The following is a 27,456-nucleotide window of genomic DNA, read 5'->3' as shown; positions in this document are numbered from 1 at the left end:
CTCGTGAAAGGGGGTGCACTAAGCTGAGACTATTGAGGGCTAGTGAGGCAATTGTTATTGAAAAAAGAGCAGGTAATTCCGAAAAATAGAGAAGCTGGCAAACAAGATGAAACAAATTAATGTAAAATAAACCAGAAATAATATCCTGGTTTATAAGTGGAACAGTCCATCTCTTTCAGAGTAATGCAAGGAAAGAGCCATGGTAATTGTTTCCTCTCAGATAAGGTAGTTATTAGTGCTGGTAACAACGGAATATTTCCCAGAGACTGTATAATATCTTTGAAAAAAAGTCTGCAGCATCTGTACAGGGATTTACTATTTATGAACCCACGTCTGCAGAACCTGACAGCTCTCAGGATGTGCCAATTATTTTGTAGTCCCGTGCTGAAGGCTGTAATCATGAGATGAAGTGATCCTCCTTGAAGTTGGGCTGCAACTTGCCTCAGTTAAGATGTTGGCTCTGTGAAGTTGGGCATGACAGGATGCTCGTGTCTGAAGGCACTTCAAATTCTGGTTAGCTGACAATTCAATTGCTGGTTTGGTTGGATCTAATGTTCTTGAATAAGGTTTGTTCCCTTTCCCAGCCTGAACAGGTAGATGAGCACCAATGTGGAGATGGCTCTGAAAAACTGCTTCAGGACAGGTGCATGCAGAACTGCTGTAGCTTGACTGAAAGCTGAATGAAGCGTTAGCAGGTCTGAGATTGAAAAAGCAAGGCAAATGGACATTTGTCTTGTGTTACAAAATGCAAAGTCATTTGTTTCTGTATCCCCAACAATTTCACTAGGTGAATAAGAAGCGTCAGCCTCAGAATTACAGCAACACTGACTAAAAGCTACCAGGGTTATGTGGAATCTGTACGTACCCAATTTTCCTCCTCTTCCTGCTGGAGGAGCCAAATGATTTCTTTATTGTTAATTATGGAGAGATCTCTAAAGCGCGATCCTTCAATTAGCCACTCCAGAAACATTGCTGACTGATGGAGTGTTTTAGCAAAATCAGTGTCACAGGTTATCGGTGCTGCTGTTGGTGACGTATGGCTGCTCCTGACCTTCGTGGCTCAAAAACAAGGAGAAATCCTTTTCCTCGTGCAGCTCCAGTCATTTCATGTGATTATACTATTCTGTTTATCAGGTGCCTATTATTAGATATACAAACACTTTAAAATTAAAAAATGAGAATTGGAAGATTTTAAATAGCAAACTGTAGCAAGAATATATGCTTCATATATATCTATACCTACAGAAGCTGTGAGAAGTGAACAAAGGGTTTCACAGGTGGAAATACATGCCATGAGGCTACAGGGCAGAAGAATTGGCTTGCACGCATCATTTACCCATCTTTTATGAAATGACATTGAGATGCATTGCATTTTATCTGATCCCTGGCAGTCATCCCAGCCAGGCAGGTGTGCCATTTGTCATGGTGCCGATTAAAAAGACTGTTCAACTTAATTAGAAATTTTAACGTGTGTGGAAAATTGAACATCATTTTTTAAAAGATAAACCGTGTTATCTGCATTTTAAGTTCATAAACCTAAAAACCTTACATCAATTACGTTCCTGGTGTCAAAAATACTTGCTTATGTGTCAAACGTTCCTTTTCTGCTCATTCTCCTGTCATTTCAAACTTTCTGCAGTATTCAATAGATGTATATTCTGCTCTTCACAGACAAGCTCTAAATAGTTTAATTCTGAAGAAAAAGTATGTGGGAAGAAGCTCCGATACAATTTCCATTCCCTTCCTTCCAATCTTTTCTAGTAATTTTTTTTTCTAGAATGTTATAATTGAAGTACTTGTAATCGACCTAATGAGAATGAACCCAGAATAACCGGGAGCACAAAGACATTTAATTATCTGTTCTGGCTTTAAAATCCTTTTGTCTTTGATGCATAATTGACACTTGAGGAGAGATGTCTTAATAGGATGACCGTGGAACTCCAAAATGAGGGAATGAGTTCAAGTCTCTAGGAAATCTGAAACTGGATGTCAAGTTGATGAGAAGGAATCCCTCACATTTTGTAATTCTTGTAGGGCTGGGAATAAAAAGGAATACCAGAAGGTATTTTTGAAATGTTAAATATAGATATTTTTTGAAATAGCTTTTTTTTTCCTCCCATTTATGGATTTTGTAGTAGTGCTTTAATTCTCTATAACCTCGGTTAGAACAGAGTGGAGAGAGCTACAGGTGAAGGAGTGCTTGATAATAACTCCGTGTTTTACCTTAAAGAGTGGTAAACTCCAGATTAAAAGATTGTTTCTCTATTCTAAAGTTGTATTTTGGGAAGGACTAAATGATGAAGTTTATGTAAGCTCCAATGCTGAAATAGCCATCTCCTCAAATAGTTCTTCTGAGAAGTTATAAGGGTTTTTGCTTGCTGGTTTGGTTAGAGCCTGGGAAGAAGCTAGCTAGAAATGTACCTATTAAAAGGATAGTCATAGATAACTTGAAATTTGTATTTTATTTTTAGTCTTTTTTTTTTTTTTTTTCCTACTTTGGAGAGAGGGTTTTTTTGGTGCTTGAATTTAATGAAATCTTTCCCATATGTCTTTGTAAATATCAAATGTATTCTTATTACAGATTTCCCATTGGCTAGTAGATTTTGGAACTGCACCGTAACCTTGAAAGTTATCCCCAGAAGAATTAGCTTGTATAGACTTTTTTTATAAATTATTATACTTTATATTTTTATTTTAAGTACTGTTTAAAATATGTGCCCATCAAGCTTTTGATTTATTAAGTGTTTAGCTGCACTGCTTTGACTTGTTCAACCTGCAGTAACACACAAATGTTAATTCTTGACTTCTTTCATATTTTTGCCCTTTACTGAGGGCAGAGGTTGATACTTCATTTGAATAATTTAGGCAGTGGCTCTTTGACTGAAATTGGACTGTACAAAGGAAGTGGCAGAAAGCTAACAACCTAGGCTAAAACGTTGCTTTAAAAACTGCCTGTGATTTTCAGATGCATTTGCTATGTTTTGTGACCACGTGGTGCCTTACATGTCAGAGTTTATCAGCCTAGAACTTTGACAGTTTCTTCATCTCTGCAGTAAAACAAACTGAAATTAGTAAGGAGGTATTTTGGCAATTGTCCCATTTTTTGCTGTTACTTGTCAGTTGTGGTTCTCACTAGTTATTCGCTTTTCCTTTGGCAGGTCGTAATTTGACATGGAAGTATATGATCCGTTTTCATAACTCTCGACTAGCTGGTTTCATTAGTTTCTTTAGGGAGATGGTTTTTTCTATGGCAAATGCATCTTGATGGATGTGTTCACCTCCGTATGAAATTTAGAGTCTTTCTGACTGTAAAATGGAATATGCTAGGTCTGTGTTGATTCAGGTGGTTGGTTTTACAGTATTGTATCAGTGGTAATGGGTTATTCCCCAGTTAAGCAGTATGCCAAAGGAGAATTTTGGACAATGCCCTGAAATGATCCACTTTGATATAAGATCTTGTGAGTGACATGTTTCTCTATGGGAAAAAAAAATGTATTTTTTTCTTCTCTTCTGCAGCTCCTGGAAGGAAGTTTTGCTAGAGAAGTTAGCCATGAAGTGGATGGACTGATATTTCAGCCTACAGGAGTAAGTAGTGTAATAATTGATTTTTCTCCCTACAGCCCCAAAGGAAATTCTCACCCTCACTCCCATCTCATCCTCTTATCTACTACCTAATCTTTGTTTTGGTTGGGATGACTTCTTGAACTGAGTTCAGATTTTTGCAGTTCCTTGGACTACTTAAATTCAGGTAATTGCAATCGCAGATGTAGTATATGCGACTGTGGATTTATTTGTGGAAATAATTTTTAGGAGTCATCTTGTGGATTTCTTGTTCATAATATGATGATTGTAGTATGATAAAGAAGGACTTTTTTCTGACTGCATGAGTTCTCAAATCAATGATAGAAAGACTCACCATTCTTGCATTATTTTCCTTTCCAAGGATATTTCACACATTTAAAATTTTAGTAACATTTATGACGTATGTTGTTTTTTTAGTGCAATTAAAACATGATAGGGTGAGAGGGAATGGCCTCAAGTTGTGCCAGGGGAGGTTCAGGTTGGAAATTAGGAGATATTTCTTCTTACAAAGAGTAGACTAGGGAGGTGATGGGGTCACCGTCCCTGGGGGTGTTCAAAGAAAGGCTCGACCTTGTGCTTAGGGACATGGTTTAGTGGGTGATATTGGTGGTAGGTTGAAGTTTGGACCAGATGATCTTGGAGGTCTTTTCCAACCGTAACGATTCTATGGTATGTACTTGAGCCAATATAAAGGTATGTGACTGCAGGGGGAGGGGGGAAGTCACCACATTTCTGCAGACTAGAAAATAATAACATAAATATGTAATTCTCAGGTAGGGAAACTGGCTTTAGAGGAATTCAGTAATGGGCCTCTTTTAGCCTACTAGCACTACTACTGATTTGGGTACAATGACACACTGCAACATGTATTGTAGGTTGGTGGGTTGTGACTGTAACATCATCCAACGTTGATTTTTTTTCTTACCTTGCAAGATTAGGAATTGTATTTGATTTCAAATTTGACAGATAATTCTACCCTTAAAGTTACTTAAAGTTACTAAATACAAATAAATTGTATTTAGTTTTCCAGCTAAAACATTTTCTGGCATACTTCCTATGTTGCAGATCTTAGTAAGGGTGATGACACTCTCATCTGGGAATAACATTAACCTCTGATCTTTATTGCAAGTTCTACATCAGCTAGCCACAAAACAAATGATTAACTAGACCATGTACTTTTTTTTTATATAGCTATTTCAAATTCAAAGAAAATCTACTAGTGAAAAGCAAAATTATATATAGGAAGTCCTGATAACTTAGTTCATGTAATGTTGTTAAAATCTAAAGCAATTGTAAAGGCTTCTCAGAACCACTTCTCTGAATATTAGAGTTTAAGCTATGGAGATTTACCATAGCTAAATTTGAAATTATCTTTTCTACTTGAAATGAAATTACTGCAGAATGTGTGTTTCTAATTTTTGCTGTTGCAGGAAATTAATATCTGATGTTTTGTATTTCTAGAACTTGTATTTTCTGATTTAGCATACTGAGAAATTTATAACCCAATAAAAACTCATTTTCTTGCATAAATGCTTTATAAAGGTTTTTCATCTTTAAAATATGGGTTATATTTGTTTAGTCCAATTTAATGCTCAAATTTCAGCATTATTTCAGGTTTTATGAAATAAAGTTCATTACATCTGTTATTAAACCAGTTTTCCTCGATGAAGCAGTATACCGTTTTCTCAGTTGTTTGTGTCTTTGAGAAAATATAAGTAATACATTCAGTGTAAAAGGAATGATTGTACACCTATTGGGAAATAAGTGCTAAAACTGTTTCATTAGAAAGGGTGAAGTTGATACAGATAGCTGATGCTGATTTTTTTTTAAATTTTGTTTTATGTAACAGGGAACAAATAGGCAACAACACAAAGGCCACAGAATATGATTCATAAGTAATCCCTTGAGAATGCTACCTGAGATCATTTTTCTTTTTGTATTGTAGTTGCAGTTGTGTGTGTGATGTATTACATCATGTTTCAGAGAAAGGTACCTGTTATTGAGTGGGGTAGAGACAGAAATGGGGCTGACTTCAAGAGAAACAGGGAAGTTCATGGAAAATCTTTTGGGAGCTCCTGAAGTCTCCTGTGTGTATTGAGGAAGGAGAAAGCATAAGTCAACAACAGTTGGAGCAAGGTCACAACGGAGGATGAGGTAGCAGCAGAGAATGAAATGTGACAATTTACAGACAGGACAATTTGTGGGGAAAAACACTTTCCATGCTTCTTGTAGTTAGACGAGAATGCAGGAGTTAACTCATTATTTAATATAAAGGATGTTGAAGTCATTAGTTCAGTCTGTTTGGAAGCCTTTTTCTGTGTTTAGTCAGAGAAGTTTCTCTTCATCTCTGGTCTCAGATACAGCCATCCAGACCTGAGTATATTCTCCACTAGCTATAGGCAACACTGGTATCAGAAGTAGAAACGGATGGAGAAGGAATATTTTGGTTGCTTTGAAGTTTTGGTTTAATTATGTCATAAAAGAAACATCAAAATACCTGAAATTACTTGTGAATAGGAATAAGTTCTGCAGCCTGTAAAATCTGTGGGTTTTCTCATTTTTCTTTTGGATTCGAAGAGATTCATCATCAAAGTGGCTGGGAATTAGTTCGGCTCTGAGAAATGTTCACGCTTTGGTGAAAGGGGATTCGTGAAAAGGTTTAACTGCCGAATTTATGGTTTTTGTTAGGTATGATAGGGTTTTTCTTCTGGCATTTTTTTTGTTTAAACTCTTATTATGAATAGAAAGCTTCTCCTGCTGAAGCAGAAATTGTTTTGCACTGTGACTGGTGATGGTAGAAACACCATTAAGGAGTAAGGAGGTTGTTTCCTGTCTGTGCAGCTTAATTTGTTTTGCAGGATCATGCTAGCTGTGCATTGTTGTCCCTAATTAATTCACCAGCTACCTGAGTTGTTATTTATACTGCGTATTACCCAGGCTGTGCTAAGTGCTTTAGTTTCATGATTACAATTAAAGGGCAGTGACTGAACCCTCCTTTCTGCTTCCCTTCTTCCCCCTTTCCAGAAGCTAAAAGCTTTCACAGATCATGAGAAGAACATGGTCAGTGGAAGTGATGGAGGGTTTTTGTTTTGTTTGATAATTTAAGACTGCTCTGTAGGTGATTTGATGTGATGTGTGCTTCACAGTAACCCTGCACACCCCTGCCATACCAACCATTCTCTAACAACTCCATGGTGAGAGACAAATATCAGACAATGCTTTCTTACTATTGTTTCTCTTCTTCCCTTTGTACTCTTTTCCTATCCTTTGTTTCCTTTCCATGCATCCTCTCTACCCAGTAGCCTTTTTATCCACATTCCTTTATGGTTTCCCTTTCACGTCATTTCTCCCTAATGCTCCTTTTCTCCGCATCATTTTCTCTCCATTTAAGATGCTCCTGATATAGCTCCCATATGGTTAAGTCAGCTCCATTCCATCTGATCAGCTTTCTGATCCCTCTACACGTAACAGGTTTGCAGAGCAGGGACCGGAGCTAAGTGCTAATTAGGAGGAGTGAAACAGGCCAGCAAGAAACTTCATGGACAGGTACGTCGCCCTGTGGTTGTGCCCCAGACAAAGAGCAAATTAGTTGGCAGGCAGAAGCCAAACACCTTATTCACAGGCTCTGAATTGTTGCAGGAAGACTGGAAGCTTTCGACCATTTTTTTCTGAAAGGCTCCTTAGAAACAGGGATCAGCACTGTCCATTTGTTTTTGCCAAACGGTGTGTTTTTAATGGAAATCTCAAAAAATGGCCTCTTATCTTCTGATGGCAGAATTAGCTCAGACCTGTGCCCACTCATCAGTGAAATTACTTGTGTTATCTGCCTTGTAAATCATACCCTCGCTAGCTATCTGCCTGTGACTATCTAATTTTTCTGCTAGGAATCTCTTAACAGCTGATGTTCTTGCTGGCTACAACTATTGTTATTTTACCTTGCTTGGGAAAAGGATGGAGGGAATAATTTTTATTATTTCAGGAGCCTAAAAAGAGGCTTGTGGGCCATCAGTTAGGAAGGCTTAAGGACACTTTGAGGATTTGTGGAAAACTTGTATCAGAATTTACTCTCTTCTTTCTAATCTTTTTGTCTCATGAGCTCTGTGATGATTTTGGCTTTTGGTTCAGGATTAATTCTGTTTGATACTTCTCTGTGCTCTTATTTTGGATGAGGCATAACATCCAGTTGTGTGGGCTTGGGGTTTTTCCAGAGAAAGGAGAAAGACAGCCACCGAGCTCTGTTCTAAGATAAATGTTATTTTAAAGAACGGCTGAATTATTTAACTCAAAACTCTCAATATTGAATGCTAACAAAAAGCTTAGCCTTTAAAATGAAAGGAGAATAATGAACAGGTCTTTATTACTGACTAACATTGCATGAGTTTTTAATACATCTTCCTTGCCATCCTTTGGCAGACTTAGTGGTGGTCTGAAATGCTTGGTTGCCTGACAATTATTTCTCCTATTATGATTGTGTATTAGGCTGTGTTATCCTTTTCTGTCATTGAAAAGTTTACCCCCAGATCTCTGAAGTTAACACTGAATAAAATATCTGCTAAAGACACCACCAAATGAAATATCTCCAAAAGGCACGTTTTCTTTCCTTAAACAGTGCCGTGTATTATCCTATATAATTGGTAAGCCTTTCCTTCCACAGTATGTTTTGCTGGATCATTTGTAATATACACTAAGCCAGGTCTTGGCCTGTTTTTGAAACCTAAACATCATGTCTGTGGGTGATAGGGCATCAGTTGTTGTGCAATATTTTTACTGCAACAGCAAATAATGGCTTCAGATAGGCCCAGTGGTAGTGTTAGTACTGAAGATGATACAGAAAGGCTTATGGAACAATCATATCATAACCTAATTTTTTGCTTCTAACAAGTATACAATTTTCTGGACTTAGCTTTCTAATTTTGTAGTGGTTTCTTGCATTTATTATTTATTTATTCCGTCGAGTTTGTAGCATAAAGGAAGAGAATCAGGCGAAGACTGTGTTCATCAATCTTTGTGTTGACCCATACTACTAAAACCTTCCGTGTCTCTTTGCAATGACTCATTACTAAATGTGATTTCCTCTGTAGCAGGAATGTTCATGACTGAATCTGTTCGTAGTCAGGGGTTGCTGTTGTCATGTCAGCCTGCACTTTTCGTGCTGCTGCAGGTTTTCCTTTAGCAGAGAACTTGCTGTCAATCTCCTGAAATGCCACTGAGCTTTACAACTCTTTTCTGCCTATGAATAGTTGTTATATTCAATTGCCATGGCAATGTTCCTCGCAGTTCGTCTCTTTAAATTGCTAGTCAGACCTCAAATATACCATCGTATCATATGCTTTATGAACATACTAAAACCTATTAGCAACGCACGGTGTTTCGTAGAGCTTTTTTCTGTGACTATACAAGCAATTTTTTTTATATACCAATTCAAGTTTGGCTTTGCTATCTTGAGGTGATTTCTTTTACACCTTTTTTGGAAATTAGAAACCTCAGAAAATGAAGCGACACTAACAACAGAAACGTGAACTTAAATAGCAATGAGTAGCATCTAGTTAAACTCATTATACTTCATGTAATTGAGTTGTTAGACTCGAGATGAAAGTGCTGTGATTTGCAAACCTAGTAAACTTTTATGATTTCCACTTACTTTCCAAGAATCTGAGATAATTGGCTCCTCGGGATCGTGTCTTATGGATACAAAATCCTAGCATCCACACTTGTCAGAAGATGGCCAGAAAGGGGGAGAAGTTATGAGTCATTTTTAGCTCTGAATTTAATAAGGAAATGATGTAGCAGAGTTCTCCTTGCTTAAATTTCTGTTGTTGGTCCTCTGTTACATTTAGAGAAGCAAATGTTTATGCTGTTTGCCCAAATTGTTTAACCTGACTTCCCTCATATGTCTGAGTAGATGTCAGTGCTTTAAGTCTGATTAGCTAAGGAAAGCACTAGCTCTATTCTGTAAGTTATCTCATTTGTTTGCTTGTGACCTATGCCACCTGAAATTCTCTGATTTCTCAAGCAATGAATCACATTTATAGTAGCAATCTAAATAGGTTCTTCAATTTCTGTTGTGCGGTTTAATCATTGTGCCTGTCAATGGTATTCGGCAGGAGAGGTCTATTTCTCGTATTTTATGATCTGTGTGCTAATTATCCTCAGCATTGCCAATTGCCTTTAATATGGTGGTGTCTGTATACGTTTCATCTGAGAGATTCTCTGAAAAAACGTGTTTTTCTGGGTGCTGCTGTTTTAAATGTTGGGAAAACAAAGATGTACATGTATTTTGTGTTAGGATAAGCAGAATCATTATTTGCAAGGGCTTTCAAGTATGATTTTTTACATATCTTCTTTGTCTCAAAGTCCTTCTAAAGAGCTGCTTGAGTGCACTTGCTGTGATGCTCACAACCGTCAGATTGCACATACTTGCTAGCTAAAAGAAATACATGTTAGGGATATGTACTGTAAAAGTGATATTCAGGTGAGAATACCAAAACAATTGTTCAGTCTTCACAAAACGTGTATGCTTTTGAGAGAGTAAGCCTGTATTCCTCAAACTGTTAACTTACATCTGTGGTGGATCAGCTCTGCAAAACAAAATCCAATTTTGTGACTGGATAGGAAAGTCTAGGAGAGGTTCTGCTTTGAGTCAGTGAGAACTCTTTACTAGATTAGAGCTGTCTATTCGGCTCTTGATCCTTAACATAGGCTGCCATTAGCCATCAGTTGTTTCCTGGGCAGTGCTCCCACTCATTCTGAATCTTACAGCAGTCTTACCACCGCTGAGAAGTTGGTAGAGCAGCAGTGACTTGGAAACTGAAAGGTAGAGTGGAAGGGAACTTAAAAAAAAAAAGTCACTTTTCGTTATATAGTTATATAGAAGAATAGTTATATAACTACTTTGTAGTTATATAACTGTTTTATAGTTATAACTATATGGAATAGTTATCCATAAACAGAATTCCTCATATACTCTCAAAAAGCCTCATCTATACTCTTTTCAAACTGAAAGATTTAGGAAAGAAAATACCTGAAAGTGCTACCTTGTTGGGATTGTTTTCTCCCCAAACTTTCACCTGTGCATGCCAAGACAAGACAGCCAACAGGCCTCTTCAATTTTGATGAAGATCCTTCATGAAATGCTCTTATTTTTTCTTACTCAGGGGCATAGCAGTAAAGTAAAAATTGTGGTTTGTATCAGGATAAAAAAGAATATTTAAGTAGATCCTCATCCTGCTGTTGTAGTGTAAGTAGCATCCCGATATATGAGGAAGATGATGTGTGTACCTGAGATTTGTGCAAGCAGGGTTGCTTTCAGAGGAATATTGGCACTTGCATTTCGGCATATGGATGGTCAAAACGCTTAATGTAAAGATACTTCCTTTAAATTAAAGTAGAACACTATTTTATGTTACTCGTAATTTGAAATGTATACTCTATCACTATGAATAGTAAATTTGAGAATGGAGGCTCAATATCACAAATGGGTAACTGAATTTTTGCAAATAGCAAAATATACCATTTGTTTTAGATGCTAACACGTATTATCAGATAAATCATGGAATGCAGCTGTGTATATTTGCTAACATTTTAAAATTAAATACACTTAGCTATCTAACAACAGTGTCCTGTGCAGAACGCACTACGCTCCTCAAGGCTCACGGTGTGCTCTGCCAGGCTCACAGGTGCCTGCTGAATTACACTGTGTGTTGAGGAGGTACAGCAGGACACTATTGTGATAATTTGATCTCATTTTGGCTTCTGGTAACTTTTGGTTTCATTTGCAATTGCATTCATCAGCTCTCCTAGTCTTTGACGTTTCCAAAATAGTAAAAGAGCTCCATTAAAATGGAGCAATTAAAAATGCAAGTCTTCAGTTTAATATGAAAGCTGTCAATTGTTTTTTTAAGAGAAGTCCATTCTCTTCCACTGCCATGCGTGCTAAATAATTTAGATGTGTTTGCATCATGCAGGTTACGCTCCTCTAAGTACAGAGCTGGAAGGGCAGTGCTGGGCATTGTGCCATAATTGGTACGAGTCAGAGATAGGAAACCAATGCAAACTGCTTCCGTAATTACTGCAGATAATCAGAAAACAAAATCTTATTTTCTCTTAGTGCTGCCAGTTGTCTTTGTGAAATAAAACTCTCTTCTTTTCCGTGTTACTCTAGAAGCTTTCCACCAAGACTGAGGGATGTGCAACCGCAGTGTGTCTGCTGGTTCCTTCTGCAAGGGGAAAATGAGTAAAAGGCCTAGCTGCAACCATCCCAGCCCTCAGCAATGCAGATGTTCTGTGTACTTTGAATCGTTCATTAAAGAAACACTTAATACACTTGTAAAACATCGTCTGAAAGTTTTGACGAGCTTGAACTGACAACCAGTAGGTTGTTTGTTTCCAAACAAAGATTGCTGGAAATCCCAAGATCATCTTGTATGTGTATATTCATCCAACCACTGAAACAAGACGTGAATTTTATGCAAAATGGGGTTCTCTAGAGAGAACTATTAGCTTGTGAGAGCAATTAAAATGTGTGTCTTAGGGACTTGTCAGACTGTGAATTGATGTTGCCATTGTTACGTGAAAATATGGCTCGTTCTGCTAGCAATGAGGAGATAAAACAACAGGAGAATAAAAAGATAGCCTTAATAAAAAGTAGTTTTGGAAATGCTTCATTGTTTGGCATCTGTAAATTGATCACAAGATCCAGTGCTCATAAGATGAGTTGAAAGTAGTTGTAAAAGGTTTACTATGCGGTTAACAAAACAAAGCCCTCAGGGTTGTGTCTTTTTTGTCCTGGTGTATATAACATGCAAAGTTCAAAATTTCTCTCTAAATTTGTTTTAGAAGATATCTGATGCATTCTGTAGTGAGCAAAGGCGAGGGGAAAAAATTAAGGTTTAGTTGGAGAAAAGAATGGCAGAGGTCAGGTTTTGCTAGTTTTCAGGCAGTAAATTCCTATGCAAGTCTTAGCATCAGCTGAATTAGCTAGTAAGCAAATTGAGGTTTGTTTGGTGTTTTTATGTTACGGCTTGCGTGTTATTTACAGAGTATAAAAAAGTATTACTTTTAGATAATACAGATTTTTCTGTTAGACAAATATTTAGGTGTGCAGTGAACCACACCAGGTATATCCTTTTCATAAAACCTTCAAGACTTTTTTCCAGACCATCAGCATAGTTTTGGGAGAATGTTTTGTTTTTGAGGGGACCATCAGCAATACTTTCAAATGCAGAGCACAGTACTATTTCCATATAGTAAAACCATAGAAAATACTTCTTGCTCGTCTTGGTTAGGCGTGCAAACAGAACTGAGTATTTTCTATGTAACTTTTCAGATGAGAGTTACCAATATAGCTTCTTTCACATTTTCAGAGTAATACGATCATGATGTTTTCCTCACTCTTAGAGGTTTTGATTTAAACTTTACATTTCATTAAAATACTTCAACCAGAAAAGAACGTGAATTTACTTTTCATAACTTGCACGTGGACCAGAACAACCAGGTAGGCTATTTTTTGTGAATATTTGTTCGCATTTCAAGACTTCTGCAAGATAAGCTACATTTCCTATTGCTGTGTGTGCTTATGTAAAACCTAGTATTTTACTTGCAAATATATTCTAGGGATTGTATTTATTTCACACGCTTGTACTGCTGACCCTTTCCAGTTTCTTGAATGGCCGGGCAGGTAACACTATCCGAGTTGCATCCAGTATCAATCAGAGAAGTGAAACTTGCAACATTGCTAATCAGATTGGAAAACATACTCGGCAAGCATTGTTGTAGAATAAGTTTGGGTAGTGGTTTTTGTCAGAGTCATCAGTTGCATACAGATACTTCCCGAAGTGGACCTAATTTGTCAGATAAATTATTCATCGGAAGTCATCCACGTGGCTCTGATTGCTGTGCCCATCTCTGGAGAGCAGCTACCATGCTCCTAACGAGTCTTCAGCTGGCTTTGAGAGTTTGGGTTGGTTGCTAAAAATTTCGACTTCTCTATAAGGGCAGGTAACAAGGATTACTTAACTGCAATTGTGGGTTGTACCTTTTTATACTATAGCTCCTGCTGTGTTTCCTGCAAGATGCTCACGCATCTGACAGTAGTTGCATGAGTCAGATGGCGTGATGGGAAACATCTGTAATATAATTGTTCTTTACATAGCCATCAGCCTCTTGTTTTTTCTCAAAGACTTGCTCAGACTTGCTTTAATACAGTTAATCAGTTTGCCCCTACGCTTATGTTCTGCTTCGGCTTTAATATTGCATGCTTATGAACTATTCATGTTTTTATTAAAGCTTTATTGTGACTGGACGTATGGGATGTTATGGAAATACACTGAAATGAAACATGGAACTAAGCTGGTTCCTTGTCTTGGAGGATGTAGAAATCAGAGTGGCTAGCTGCCATACCAGGGATGGTGTTACCATGGCGAGAGCTCTTGTTTCCATGACATTTGCTTGCTTATTTTGCTAGGCCTTCAAAAAAAAGTCGAGTTTTGTCCTCTGTCAAATTTGGTGGTGGTTATTTCATTACTTTCAAAGCCCTTCAGTGTCTCCCTGCAAAAATGTATTAATTAATTCCTTAGGAATATCGATGGTGACTGGACTGACCAGGGGAAAAATAAAAAATACAAAAATTAAAAAAACAAAAACAAAGCGGACGAAAAGTTCTTAAAACTTTTAGCATCTTAGCATCTTTATTGTTAACTAACTTAGATATTCCATCTCAATTTTAACTGGATTTAATGTGCTCTGCTTAGATACATTTTGGTTAATTAAAGAAAATCCATAGCTAGTTAAGAAGTAAAGGGAAAATTTACTGGTTTTAGAAAAAAAATGGTTTAGCTGTTTAGCTAATGGCTTTATTTTGTGAGGTCTTCATGGTACTGGAACTCAGGATAGCAGTAAAACTGTAAATTAACTCATGTTGTTGTTCAGTTATTGGCTAAGGGGTAAATTAAAAAAAAAAAAAAAAAAAAAAAAAAAGAAATTTTTTCTTAGAATGGGGGAATAAAAAAAGTGCTTTTCTTACTGTTTTTCCCCAGAACAGTAATTACGGCAGTATCATGGTAACCTACTGGCAGCTTTTGCGTTACCCTATTGAAACTTTCTGATTGCAGTCCCATACATAGTTAAAAGCACAGGAGTGCACACACGGCCGTGCAGGTGGGAATAATTCCCAGGCACGTGAATGCAGGGAGCCTGGCAGTGGTTTTGCTTGCTGAACACTGCTGCACCCCCTGCTCTCTCCTGTACAAAGGGAGCTGGGGAGGAGGGATGCAGTTAAACCCTGTTCAGTATTCTTTTGCCACCCCAGCGCAAAATTGCTTGTCCTCTGTTCCTAATGAACTGTTGACTGTTTTTTCCCTTTGTCTACCACGCTTCTGTGCTAATCAGTTCTCAGCATCCCAGAGGTTTTATTAATGGTCTTTTTCACTGGTTGCAAGTGGGAGTCGCAAACTTTGATCCGTTGTGAGCTTGTGATAGTTGGAGCAAATTATTTTTTGGTATGTCTGTTTGCCACAGTTATAAACAAGTGTCAACGCTTAAGCTGATATCCCTCCTGAAACCCATTTTTTTCAGAGGTTTCATGTTTTGGAAACACAAATTTATATGCAAGCAAGGGAGAACTAATCTCGCTAGCCTAAAAATCTAGGAATTGTCTGTCTAAAGCAATGAAAACTTTGGTCCACCTATATTGGTATTTTGGTAAATGAGGGATGGTACGTCACCTAATGCCCTCTCTCAGCTTTTATCACAATTCTTGTAATAGTGTTTTGTTTATTTTTTAAGCCAAGGTGTCTTTGGTTTCCACTTAAATGGAAATTGCAGACCTTTTTGCCAAAATCATGATCACTGGCTCAGTGTCTACTAGCTATATGATTTGGGTTCTTCACCCCTGAATTCAGGATTATTGCATTTAAAGAAAAAACTTACTGAACGCTTTGGTCTATGAAAGTCACGTTCTCCTTCTGTCGAGGAGGAGAGTGTACATCTGTACACGGCAGAAAGTTTTCTTGTGAGACAGCTCACAAAATGAGCAGGAACTTGCTGTTCCTGGTGTCAACAGAGGTGTAGCACGACGTGAGCCTCTAATCCTTCTTGGGACCCTGCTGGGTCCGTGGCAGGTAGATTTGTTCGCTCCGCTGCCATCTCTGTACCTTTCCTCTCTCACTCTATTAGAACCCTTCTGAAGGATGCTATTGAAGTTGTTTTGCAAATGCGATGCTCTTTCACAGAAGTGGGGTTTATTGGCTCACAGCTCGCACCAGCATGCTCATTACTATCTCTTTGTATTTTGGTAGCATTTGCATTGGAAAGATGCTGGTGACAGGTACTCCTTAATGATAAACTCGCTTGATCTTGGGGGTGACAGGGGATTTGTAAAATATGTTCCAAACGTTATCACAGATTCCTGCTTGATTTAGTGATGTGTGTTTTTTTCTGCACCATTCTCAGTTGTGACAGAGCTACTCAGCTCGATGTTCCAGCGATTTTGAAGGGCTCAGTCTTCTTATGACAGTAGCAAAAAGGATGCAGGGGAAAATGAGTTAGTGGAAAAACCTCTTAGAGGGATATAAGATATGAAGAAAGCTGCTTGTAAAGTGTCTCAGGTGTGTCTGCTTCTCCCAGAACTTCATTGAACTTTCAGTGCTCACTTGATGGATGTAAGTGAATCGGCCCTATGAAGATAGTTCTCTTGCTTAAGAAACAGAATTTTGTCTTTTAAGTACATTATCACTGCTTCTGTTCCCCCATCACCACTTGTAGCAGGTTTAAAACTGCTAACCTTGTTCCCATTTATGAGTACCACCGCTTTAACGTGAGGATGTCGCTCTTTAAGGGCAGCAACTAACCTTTGGAGTAACCGAAGAAGTTTAAAGAAGTTTAAAGAAGTTACTTACTTAAAGAAGTTACTTAAAAGAGTTTACTTACTTCTTTAAAAGAAGTAAACTTCTTTTAAACTTCTTCTCCCTTTACTTGCAACGCTCAGGAAACAGCTATCCTGTGCAGTTCTTGGCGCTTAACCAGAGCCACTGACTTGCTTGTTCCTAAGCCAAAACTGCAAGGATTAATTTCTCACTAAGAGCAGGCAGGTCTCTGCCGTTTTCTCCTTCAGCATGCTGTTTCTTCCCCCTACAGGAGGATTTTTCGCTCCTCATTATCCAAATTACTCTCCTCAAAACGCAGCTTTTAATTGTACTCGTCTTGTGGCAGAACACTTGAAAGAAAAAATACATGCTGTTTTTTTCAGGGTACGCTTTTTTTTTCTTTGTTTTTTCAACTCCAAGCACATCAACTTGCTGCTAGCAAAGCCGAAGGACTGCGAGGCGCATGCTGAGCTCCACCGGTTGGGTTCACTTTCTTGGTCTTGAGAAAATTTGTATGAATGTTTCCTTGTGAAACTAAGGATGCAAAGTATGTTTTGTGCTATTTTAATCTACATACGTAATGATGAATTTAATATAGTTAAAATTCATCCTTTTATCATTAATGTATTTGAATGCATAGTTTAAAAGGCTACTTTCTGTTGTTTCTTTCAAAATACTGCAGGATTCAGTGTTCGAAGAAAGACTCATAAATATTTAATTCAAGGAGATTTGTAGCCCTCTAAAATGTAATAAGCTAGCCCTTAATGACAATTTTGTGTAACATACATTTGGCAACATGTACAAAAATCCTGCTGGCAATTCTGTGTATCATCTTTCATGCGTATCTGTTCAGCTCTGGGGGCTTTTTAGCTGTGGAATTAAAAAGAGAAATTAGACTACGTCTGAGACCAGCATGCTGCGATCCCTTAGTTTGTACTCGTGCGTTTCTCCTTATGTTCAGATTAGCTCACTGTCTGCCTCTTGATGTAAGGCTTGTTTCTGCTTCTCCAAGATTGACGTTCCTGAAGCAGGAATATATTTTTGCGTCTTTCTATGGAGCAGTGGTAGTTTTCATTAATCTTCATGAGCTCTCAGGTGATTTGTGGCAACGCCCGTTCCTGGTATAGCCATTCCTGTTGTGGCTTGAGAAAAATGTCAACACAACCCATGGTCGGATGAAGCCTTAAATTCACAGGTCGTAGCTGCTACAAATGTGGTCTTTAATACCCATAAATTATCCAACTTACAAATCAGGTTATTGCGGTGAGTCAGCCGGGAGTACTGCTTCTTATTTCATGGAGCTTCTTTTGTTGGAAGAAGGATGCTTTTGTTGTAAGGCGTCAAGCAGGGAATGCTTCCTGCTGATCCAATCTAACTTTAGTGAGGTTTCTGGGAGCCTTTGATCACAAACTAACCATCCACAAAGAAATAAGTTCCTCTGTCCTCTGAGAGACTGACTTCCCTCGCTGTCTGGTGTAAATTCAAGTGGCTACATTTAAGCTTAAGGACGGAGGTAGTGAGAATGAAAGGACAGAAGGTGAAGAGAGATGGGGACCATCAGGCTTTGAGAAATGAGAGAAGTTTTAGGCTGATACGTATGAAGCTCTATCCATATGGAAAGATGTAAACAGTAAGATCCATAAAACCTTACTGTTTTATGACAGATGTAAAGACAAAACTGCATGTAACCATTTCACAGAATGAAAATTAATTTTTCTCCAACATCACCGGCTTTATTCAAGTGAAGAGGGTATTTTGTTATTTTTTTCCACAATAAAATTGTGAAATGAGGAAGGAAGATCGCCCTAAAACTCTCTCCAAGATTTGTTGTTTCACTGGAGGAGAGGAGGAGAAGAAGAAGAAACATGGCTTTAGGAGACTGAAAAAGAAAGTGAAGGAGTGGGGCCAGGAGTGCTTCTGCATTATCTTGCTTGTCCCAACAATTTTCTTCATTGCGTTTTCTTCATTGCATTTCTCTAAAGGACATTAATACCTCATTAGGCCTGAAAGAATAGCAAAAATAAGCAGCATTAATGATATCAAGTGTTCTTATTTAAGAAACAGTTGGGTCTTTCAGATGCGTGGTGCTACATTGACTTGAAGAGTGACAGAGCATGAAAATATAGAAAGCAAATTATGACCCATTTCTTGAATGCCTAAATGTAGTCAGTGAGGATGGGCAAATGGCAGGGAGTCCTGTCCTCTGCAATTAGGTTTGAAAACATGCAGAAAGGTTCAGATACCTTGGGAGAAATATGGGAAATGGGGGCTTACTGGGGAGCTGCTTCATTACATAAAAACTCTACTGTCTCTGTATTGCCTAAGTTAGATCAAATTTTACCCATAAAGACCTGTTCAAAAAATAAATAAAGATAAAAGTATCCATAATTTTAGTGCCAAGCTAACTCTTGTAGTTTTTAGCAATGACTGTGTTGAAGTTTTCAGGGAGAAAAGGTGGTGTTTGGGGAGAAAAGATGGGCTTAGCCTATCCCTCACCAGTCTTTCTGGACAGTCATTCCAAATTATTTAGCTTCTTACCTCTCAGTTGTGTTTATCTGTATTTCTAGAAGGAAAAAATACTAAAAAATATATTGCTGAGGGAGAAAATTATGGCAGTTTGATCTTTTTCCATTATATTAATTTCAGCTTAAGGCTGTTGGTGATTTATGAAGCTTAGTTTACGAGCAAATTTCATCTGGAGAAGTAAATACAGGAGTATCCTGTAGTCACACTGGCGTGCTGCTAACAGTTCGTGCTGTGGCTACGTATTGATGTCACCCCACTGCAAGTGATGCAAAGTGAAACAAGCAGAATGCAATAAAGAAAGCAAGAGAAGACAATGTGAAGCATCTTTATTGTTTGTGTTATTTTGTTAACTTTTCCTGAAGACTTACGCAGCACAAATTTGTAGGAAATAAATCCTAGATGGTGAACATTAAGAAAATTAGAAAATAATTAATAGGAGTATAAAACTGCAACAAGCCTGGAAAATCACCAGTTCCTTTGACCAAGAGAAATATAGTTGTATAGTCAGGACATGTCTGTTTTCACAAAGATAGGAGAATGTAGCTTTTTAGCAGTTGCTTTAATTTCCCTGTGTTCAAAAGTAGAATTTAGAATTGACAGCAGACACCATTTAGTCCCTTAGGGATCACATATATTAGCCAACAACTTGAAGCCATTTATTTTTTCTATTCTGCTTCAGATCAAGTGTTGGAGTTTCATTTAATATTATGGACTGGAACTAGAAAGGATGACTACAAACAGAAGTGTATGAGAATAGGTTTCTGCTGCGGTGATGTGCTAGGAAAAAGGGAAAAAAAAAAAAAAAGAGCAATGAGTAATTTTGTGACTGCCGTATTCTGATTGCTGTAAACATGGATTTTTGGCTGCGAACTGAACTTAATTTATCAAATATTAAAAGGATTAATATGTAAATGGAGTTAGTTATGAAGAAAATTTCATCACATTTTTCTTCTTGCTTAATGGAATATTAAGAAAAGCTATTAGTGTAGTTATGAAACAAGATGTTTAATGAAGCTGGAGGTGCAAAGCTAAATTAAAGTGCAAGAGTAGGGGACAGCTAGCCTAATAATTACCAAAATGTCCAATATAAATATTGCATTAACTTGAAATTCCGAGGCACCTTTGGAAAAAGCAATTGAAAAATATCTATTAAAATATTAACAGAATAATTTCTGCATACAGGTTAACTTTCTAGACCTTCTTTGCATTCATATGCTAAAATCCTTAGCATGGAACATAATCTAACGCTATTTGAATGAGTGCACATTAGTAGCATGTTTGGCTTTTCAGTATGCTGACAGTTAAGCTTAATATTTCAGAGGCCATTTTGATTATAATCGCTCTCTTTCTAATTCACATAGCTTCCAGTCACGTTTTCACAGAAGACAAATTGTGATACAATAACATTTGCCCAATAAAAACAGCTGCTTCTGACTTACCTGTGCCTGTGGATGAAGAAGAAAAACACTGAGTAGGAACGGTACTAGCTTTCTAAAGGATTTTTTTCTGGAGTACACCAAAGATAGAGTACCTTAGGACCCAGGTTAATTTTATTTTTTCTTTATTTTGCTTTTTAAAGTGGAGGAGTGGAAGAAACTGCACAAATCTGCTTGACTACATGGACTTAAAGCAGCATTGCACCCTGTCAAGTAATGAGTTATTTAAAAGTTTATCAAGAGTTGTCTTTGTCATCATTTTGGCTTAGTTCTGGACATGAAATGATTTGAACTTAGGCAAGGATGCTGTCTTTTTCCATCTTCTTTGTATGAGCTTCAGAAGTTATTGTCTACAGATATGCTTTCTATTATGTGACAGTACAGTGTAAAATGTTTGAAATTCATTAACAACCTTATATTAAAGCTGATCAAATATTTATGGAGCATGAGCCTGTCTCTACATCCTGATTGAATTACCAAACCAGGCAAAAAGCTGAAGTTTGGTGAGGACTGCAGCTCTTTGTTCAGGTGTTTTAAATCAGTAATTCAGAACATTAAGCAGTAAAAGCAGCTTTTATTATTTTACTTTTGTTTATTTTTGTTGTCTTTAAAGGGGAGCGATTTGCTTTTGTTATCTTCTTTACATAGAGCCTCATGGCCATCTGTCTGAGCTTAGACACAGGTTGTGCTGGGTGAATGGCTTGATGCAAAGTGTATACAGTGTTTGCCTGAAGTTGGGAAGTGTTTGGGTATTTTTTTGTAGTGATATAAATTCTGTGGCTATATTGTGTGTCCTTGTGTTTTCAATGTTTAGTTTCTTCTTTTTTTGTCTCAGCCATGAAAATCTCTTTCACAAAACAACAGCTGTTTGCAAAATATTGGTGTTTACCCAGGAGTTTCACCCCACCTGATCACTTGTAAGAGTACTTACAAATCGTGTCTTGGTGCATTTCCTTTACAAATACAGGGACAATTGAATTGTATTTATGGGGGGTGAAGGGGAAGCCACCAAAAAAAAAAAAAAAGAAAACACAACCAAACAACAACAACAACAACAAACAGAACTGCTTGCTCTAAAATTTCAAGAGGTTATACTGAAGTAAGTCACATCTGCATGAAAGAAAACAACACCAGGTACATCTGATTTTTCTAGCTAATAAAGGAATCCTAATCATCTTTGAGAACAGTGAGTACTACTGAAGAGATTTCATTGAAGCACCTTTTTTTTTTTTTTTAGCTGAATATACGCAGTCAAGTTAAATGCAGCAAAGCTTTCCTTCACATCTGGAAACAATGAGTATCATCTATTACATCCATTGATAGAAATTCCTGAGATGACTGAATTCTTCAAACTCTCCAGACTCGATCAACCAATTTTGTTTATACCTCCAGCTTCAGCATCTTATTATTTTACTGCCCTCTTCCTATAATCATTTTGTGGCACTGCTAAATGCGTATGTTGCACAACAAAGTGTGTTTCTCAGCCTTCAGAGATAATGAGCACTTAAAACTTTCAGATCAATGGCAACTGCATGGTACAGTTTTGTAGGCTTGAAAGGCTTGCATACACGTACTTTTTCTTACGTGGTCCCTTGTGAGTTTCTTTTTTTTTTTTATGAAAGGCATTCTAGAAGTCTAAGTAAGTTTACATAACTGGGTTCTGAGGTATGAAACATTTTGTTAACACAACTGAATTTCTCCAACTATTCTTGGTAAACATGCTTTCTGTGAGAAGTAGTCACAATTAAGTCTGTCTTTGGAAATGGTTTTAACAGTTCTCATCCTTAACAATCACAGTTTGCTCACGTTAGTCCCATTAACTCTCGTAAGCCTAAATAAGATTTTCTAAGGTACAGAACAGCATGTAGAACAATTTTAATAAGCCTGATTTTCGTCTGGGTTCAGAAAGCTATTGCTTATTAAAATTGCAATAGCTTTCTGAACCTGGTATAGAGGTTTAGGGTGTACACAAGGGGTGGTGTACACGAGTGGCACTCGTGATCTGTGCAGTGGTTGTCCCAGGAAGGGAACGTGGGGTGTGAGTGGTTCAGGGCAATAATAATGACAGGGACAGGGGTGGTTATTTCTACCTATGTAAGGAATGCAGCCAGGTGAAAACTAGTGTGGCCAGTGTTCCCAGGGACCTTTCTGATTCAGAGGTACGTGGAGTGTATTTGGCAAATGTTCACCTCTGTAAAGATTTTGGAATAATAGATAATCAGTTTGGGCAGCTCTGATAAAGTTTAAATAACAACCAAATAGGGTGACTTAATGTTTAAACAAACAACAGTATTTTCCTCTTCCTGACTGATAATATGTCTTAGTAGATAGCATTGTCCTGGTGTTTTTCCATGATCCACACCAGGTCAATGCATTAATTTTATCACTTTTTCTGTACATCCATCTTTGTAATTAAGCACCCTGTATTGAAACTGAAGGCTTTTGCTCTTGGGCTTTACTCTGCTTTGTCTCCTAGATTGTCGACATGCAATGTGGCTGTCCCTGTAGTACATTGGCTAAATCTTGTAGTTGATTCATTGTTTGCCAAAACAATGGCAAACAAACAAACAAAAAAATGGCAAAACAAACACCATAAATGCCATAGCACATGATGTAATTTGCCTACACCTCCAAAGATACGAGTTAGGGATGAGTCCAGTATTCTTGAAGCAATTTTCTAATATAGTCAAACTAATACAGTTTGCCTTAGACATAATTTAGAAATGCTGACCTTTCTCCTTCTCCACCAGGCAGTTGTGGGCTTGTGATCAGACTTAGTGTATCTCTTCCCTCCAGTTCTGAGTGATCTATCTGCTCAATATGCAGCAAGAGCAAGCATACTCTTGTTTACCCATCAATAACCAAGGCACTGCTGATGCCTTTTGCCTCGTTTTTTTTTTCTTTAAAAAAAAAAAAGGGAAAGTAAGTAGAATACATGGGGAAGAATGGGGTATTACAGTGATGGACTATGAGGAATACAAGGATGTAAGTTGTTTGTACGGACACTTTGAGAAACAAAGGGGCTGGAACTGAAATGGGAGGCTAGAAGGGACAGAAGACAAAATACTTTCAGAGGCTAAGAGTCACGGATTAACTACAATAATTTATTTCCTTGTATAGATGTTATTGTATTTCTTCGTGTGTTTTTTCTCCCTTCTGTTTTGGTGGCCAGATTAGCACAAAGATATACAGCCAGAAGTAGACTGTGTATCTAGGAGGAAATGTATTAAGTGTATTAAGTCACAGCTGAAGGCTTTGCTCTGAAAAGAATTATTTCAGGTAGTTATCAATGTATTTTAATGCATAAAACACGTTGAAAAAATGCATAATGTAAAAGAATAGGAAACACATGCGTTTTTTTTAATATGTCTGTATACTTAAGCAGTGAAAATAACACTGGAATAGTAGAATCAATTCTGTTGTCTAATCTTTGGAGACTTTTTGGCAGAATTGTGCAATGAAAATGCATGCGTACATTAGCCAAATGGAAAATTACCTGTGCAGCAACTAAACATTTTATCTTAACAAAAGGAAATAATTTTGTGGAGGGCTGGGCTTCAGTCTAAACTAAGGCATTACATGGTTCAGAGGTATTTTGTGTAGAAGAAAGCATACATTTTTAATCTTAAGTGTAATGGTAATCTCCATAACTATATGATGTTTCTTTGCTTAGTATCTTTCACAGAGGTGTGCTGTAATTTGAATAGGAATTACAAGCTTGATATAAACGTTATTGTTCAAGTTTTTCTGTCCTGTGTGCAACAGAGCTGACTCCATGAACCCAATGATGTTTTTCTGCCTTAAAAATCTATGAATATGCAATTGAGTCAATGGCTGTCTTTCATCTTGTGGTTTCTTGATCCATTGACGTGACTCACTCACGTACAATATTAGCAACTTCTCTTTCTTCAGCTCATCTCTCTATCAGCTCTAGCCTGAAATGATTGATTACAATCGATCTTTTTGGTTCTTTAGAATGATTCAGGGCATTCAGTTCAGGAAAATAAAAACTTAGTAATTGTTCAGTCTTTATATTTACACAACCGAATGCAAACTATTAGATTGGGTAGGGCAGTAGGTGCCATAAGGATATTAAAAGGTCTAAGAGTAATTAATGTAGAACACTTCAGAGAAAACATTCAACTGTTGTTTTAAGTGAGTGAGAGGAAAAGATTTGTTGTTGTTACAGGTTTGCAATAGTTAACTTTTTCTTTACAGGTGAAAGCTGTAGCATAATGTTGAATACCAAGTCTTTCACAAAGTATTTGGTTAAAACACAGAAAAATTTTGTTGGTAACAGAAATGGGTGAATTTTACAACATAAGAAATGTCTTAGTATTTGTGAATCTGAAGCATTCTAGTATGTTTTAAGACCTTTACTGTCTTTATCCTGATAAGTGAGAGTGACTAAATATCAGAATATCATATATGTAAGGGCAGAATATTTCTCTTGGTGCTAAAATATGAACTAGCCAGGTAACTTCTTTGTAACTTAAATTATGAGATACTGAAAGATCTATATTTCAAATTCATATTCATGTTTCATATTCAAGACTCATTAATTATATATTCAGCGTGGTTAAATGTTGATCTCATTTGCAGTGTAGCAAATGACATCTGAAGGTTTAAAAGAACTTCAGCAGATTCCCAGTGTCTGTCCTGGTTAACCCCAAACCCTCCTATCCCCATGGCACTCATGCCTTGATGGTACTCAGCTTGACATACATGTACCTCTTGGGCAAGCATGGGTTTTCAAACAAATCTTTCCTGGTCCTTCTGTGTCCCCTCCCTTTTGAGCTATTTTTGATTTTTTCCGGCCTTCTTTCTGCATTGGTGTGTGCCCATTCTACCTCAGCAGTGCTCTGGCTCGTTTGCAGGGCTAGATCTGAAAGGTGTGCCGAGGGCGAGGACAGCGGACACGTAGCAGCACTGCTCATCCTCTCCTGGTCATCCCGCAACGTTTCCCTTTTCAGTCATTAGGAGAGCTGATCCATTTGCTTTGTCAGGCCCTGTGGCTGAGGTTTACTCAGTCTTCCAGGTGGGTGTCTTCGTGGTGAGGCAACAACGCCCCACAGCCCACGCTGCCTGCCCAGAACGCGGTCCCAGAGATTGACTCCGCTCTTCCTCCTACAAAATACTGAGCAGCAAAGTCTCTACCATGTGGTAACAGAAAGCAGCTGCCTGGAGAGATACTTCACTCCCCTTACATCCCCACTTAGCATCCCCACTGCCCAGCCCTTCTGCTGAGCCACTCAGTGAATGCGAGTGCTGGGAGGATGCGTGGCTTCAGGCAAAACATAAATTGAGTGGGAAGAATATCTGCAGCTTGCGAGAAACAGAGAAACGTGTCAGCAAAAGTTGAGATAAGGGAACTTCATTCTCTGAGGGCCAGCCTTTCTCACAGGGAAGGAGAAAGGAGTCGCCTCCTCTGAGGACAGCTCTGGAGGGAGCGGACTACTAGGCTTAATACTTTTGGGACATGAGCAGACACCCATCAGTTTACTCCACAGTGCTGATGTGGCTCACTGGGGACCAACAAAAAACCTTACTGAGTGTGCTCTGAGAGCATGGGGTTAGGAATTGGTGAGCAACCTGAGCTGGGTGCGGGAGGCTGTGCTTTCTGTTGGGCAGTCTTCTGGGATCACCCAGTGTCTTACAATACTGGGTGTGCAGCTGGGTGTCACGCTTGTTGTTGTGCTCTTACCTCAGGTTCAAGATATCCATAATAGGGGCACATTTGCCATGCTGCTGCTGGCCTGTCATGTGCCTGGCTTGCATCTTCTTCAATTAAGGTAATAGTGATTGATAGTGCTCCTGTAACCTGCAACACACCTGAGGTTAGCAGCCTCTCGGTTCTGCCAGGCATCCTGCTGCTGGATAAGCTTTTGGTTCACAAACCCTAACTGGCCAGGCTTAGTTTTGTAGGAGACTGAGGTGGTTGACACTGATTAGAAAGGGAAGTTGTGAAAAAGAAAGGAATGATAAAAAGAAAGGGGCTGGTGTTCTGCCAGGACAGCACCTACGTTCTGCCCTGAAGGTGGGGCATTCATTGTGATAATAACAAAAATAGAGATTGAAAAGAAAAAAATAGGTGGATGCTGAGTGAGTAGCAGAGTTGCTAAAATCTGAGGGCTGGGGAGGGGTTCCTAGCCGTCCTGAAGACATGGTCATTGGCACTTGGAAGCAACTGCAAATCAGCTGTAAATCAATCCTCTAAAGCTATTTTAGATATTTTCTGATTCCTTAATGTATATTTTTGGGTGTCGTTAGATGAGGTGGAAAGGTTTCAGACTGAACCAAGATCTTTGTATTTGAAATGCTATGTGACCTGATACGTTTTAAAAGTAGTCATGTTACATGTGTATTTGGGGAGAGCGTTGAGGATATCATTGCTATAAATGCTATATTTGAAATGCTAGGGAGTAGTTTGGTTTCAGACAGATTGTTTAACATTTTGTTTTGGAAATGGAATGTGGAATAACTTTAGGCAGTACAGGTCTGCAGTACGCAGTGATTCATCTAAGGTGAAGTTTTCATATACTTAACAAGCAGAATTCTTGCTTGGCTTCAGCTCGTGTTTGAAGAAATTGATTTTGCACTCAGCATTCAAATTCAAGAACTTGCTACTGCTCTATTGTGTATATGGGCTCACCCATTGCAAAAATGAACCCCCTCTCAGGGTTTGTTAATATGGCCTCTGGATGAATTCTCATTTTAAGGTGCATTTCTGTGATTTTCATTTTTTTTATGTTATAACAGCAGAAGTCTGAGACCATGAAGCTTCTTGACATGAACTCTGAAGTCTGATTACTTATCTAAGCCTCTGTAAATGTTTCAGACAAATATCTGTAGACTGTGACTTTTATCAGCTGCTCAATGTTAAAAAATCTGCTCTGAAGTCAGAAGTGTATTGGCAGTGATCAAGACCAAGTGTAATAGTCAAAAGGCTATTTTTATTGCCATTGTTTTCTAGACAATATCTCTTTTGCTAACATGAAGTGTGGAAGAGATTGTTCCTTCATTCCTTTTTTTTTTTATTTTTTTTTAATATA

At 38.0% G+C, this 27,456-nt stretch overlaps 1 protein-coding gene across 1 annotated transcript in view; it reads left to right on the top strand.

Moving 5' to 3' along the window:
- RNGTT (RNA guanylyltransferase and 5'-phosphatase) overlaps positions 1-27,456 on the top strand; it is a 179,385-nt gene that overhangs the window by 87,800 nt on the left and 64,129 nt on the right. Inside the window, exon 12 of the mRNA XM_032184677.1 lies at positions 3,517-3,585. Within this exon, the coding sequence (XP_032040568.1) occupies positions 3,517-3,585 (69 nt within the window). The remainder of the gene's footprint in view (positions 1-3,516; positions 3,586-27,456) is intronic.

Source organism: Aythya fuligula, chromosome 3 (genome assembly GCF_009819795.1).
Source record: "Aythya fuligula isolate bAytFul2 chromosome 3, bAytFul2.pri, whole genome shotgun sequence".
In the NCBI taxonomy this organism is placed as follows: domain Eukaryota; kingdom Metazoa; phylum Chordata; class Aves; order Anseriformes; family Anatidae; genus Aythya; species Aythya fuligula.
The sequence above is the reverse complement of the archived record's forward strand: the minus strand, read 5'-3'. Positions and strand labels throughout refer to the sequence as shown.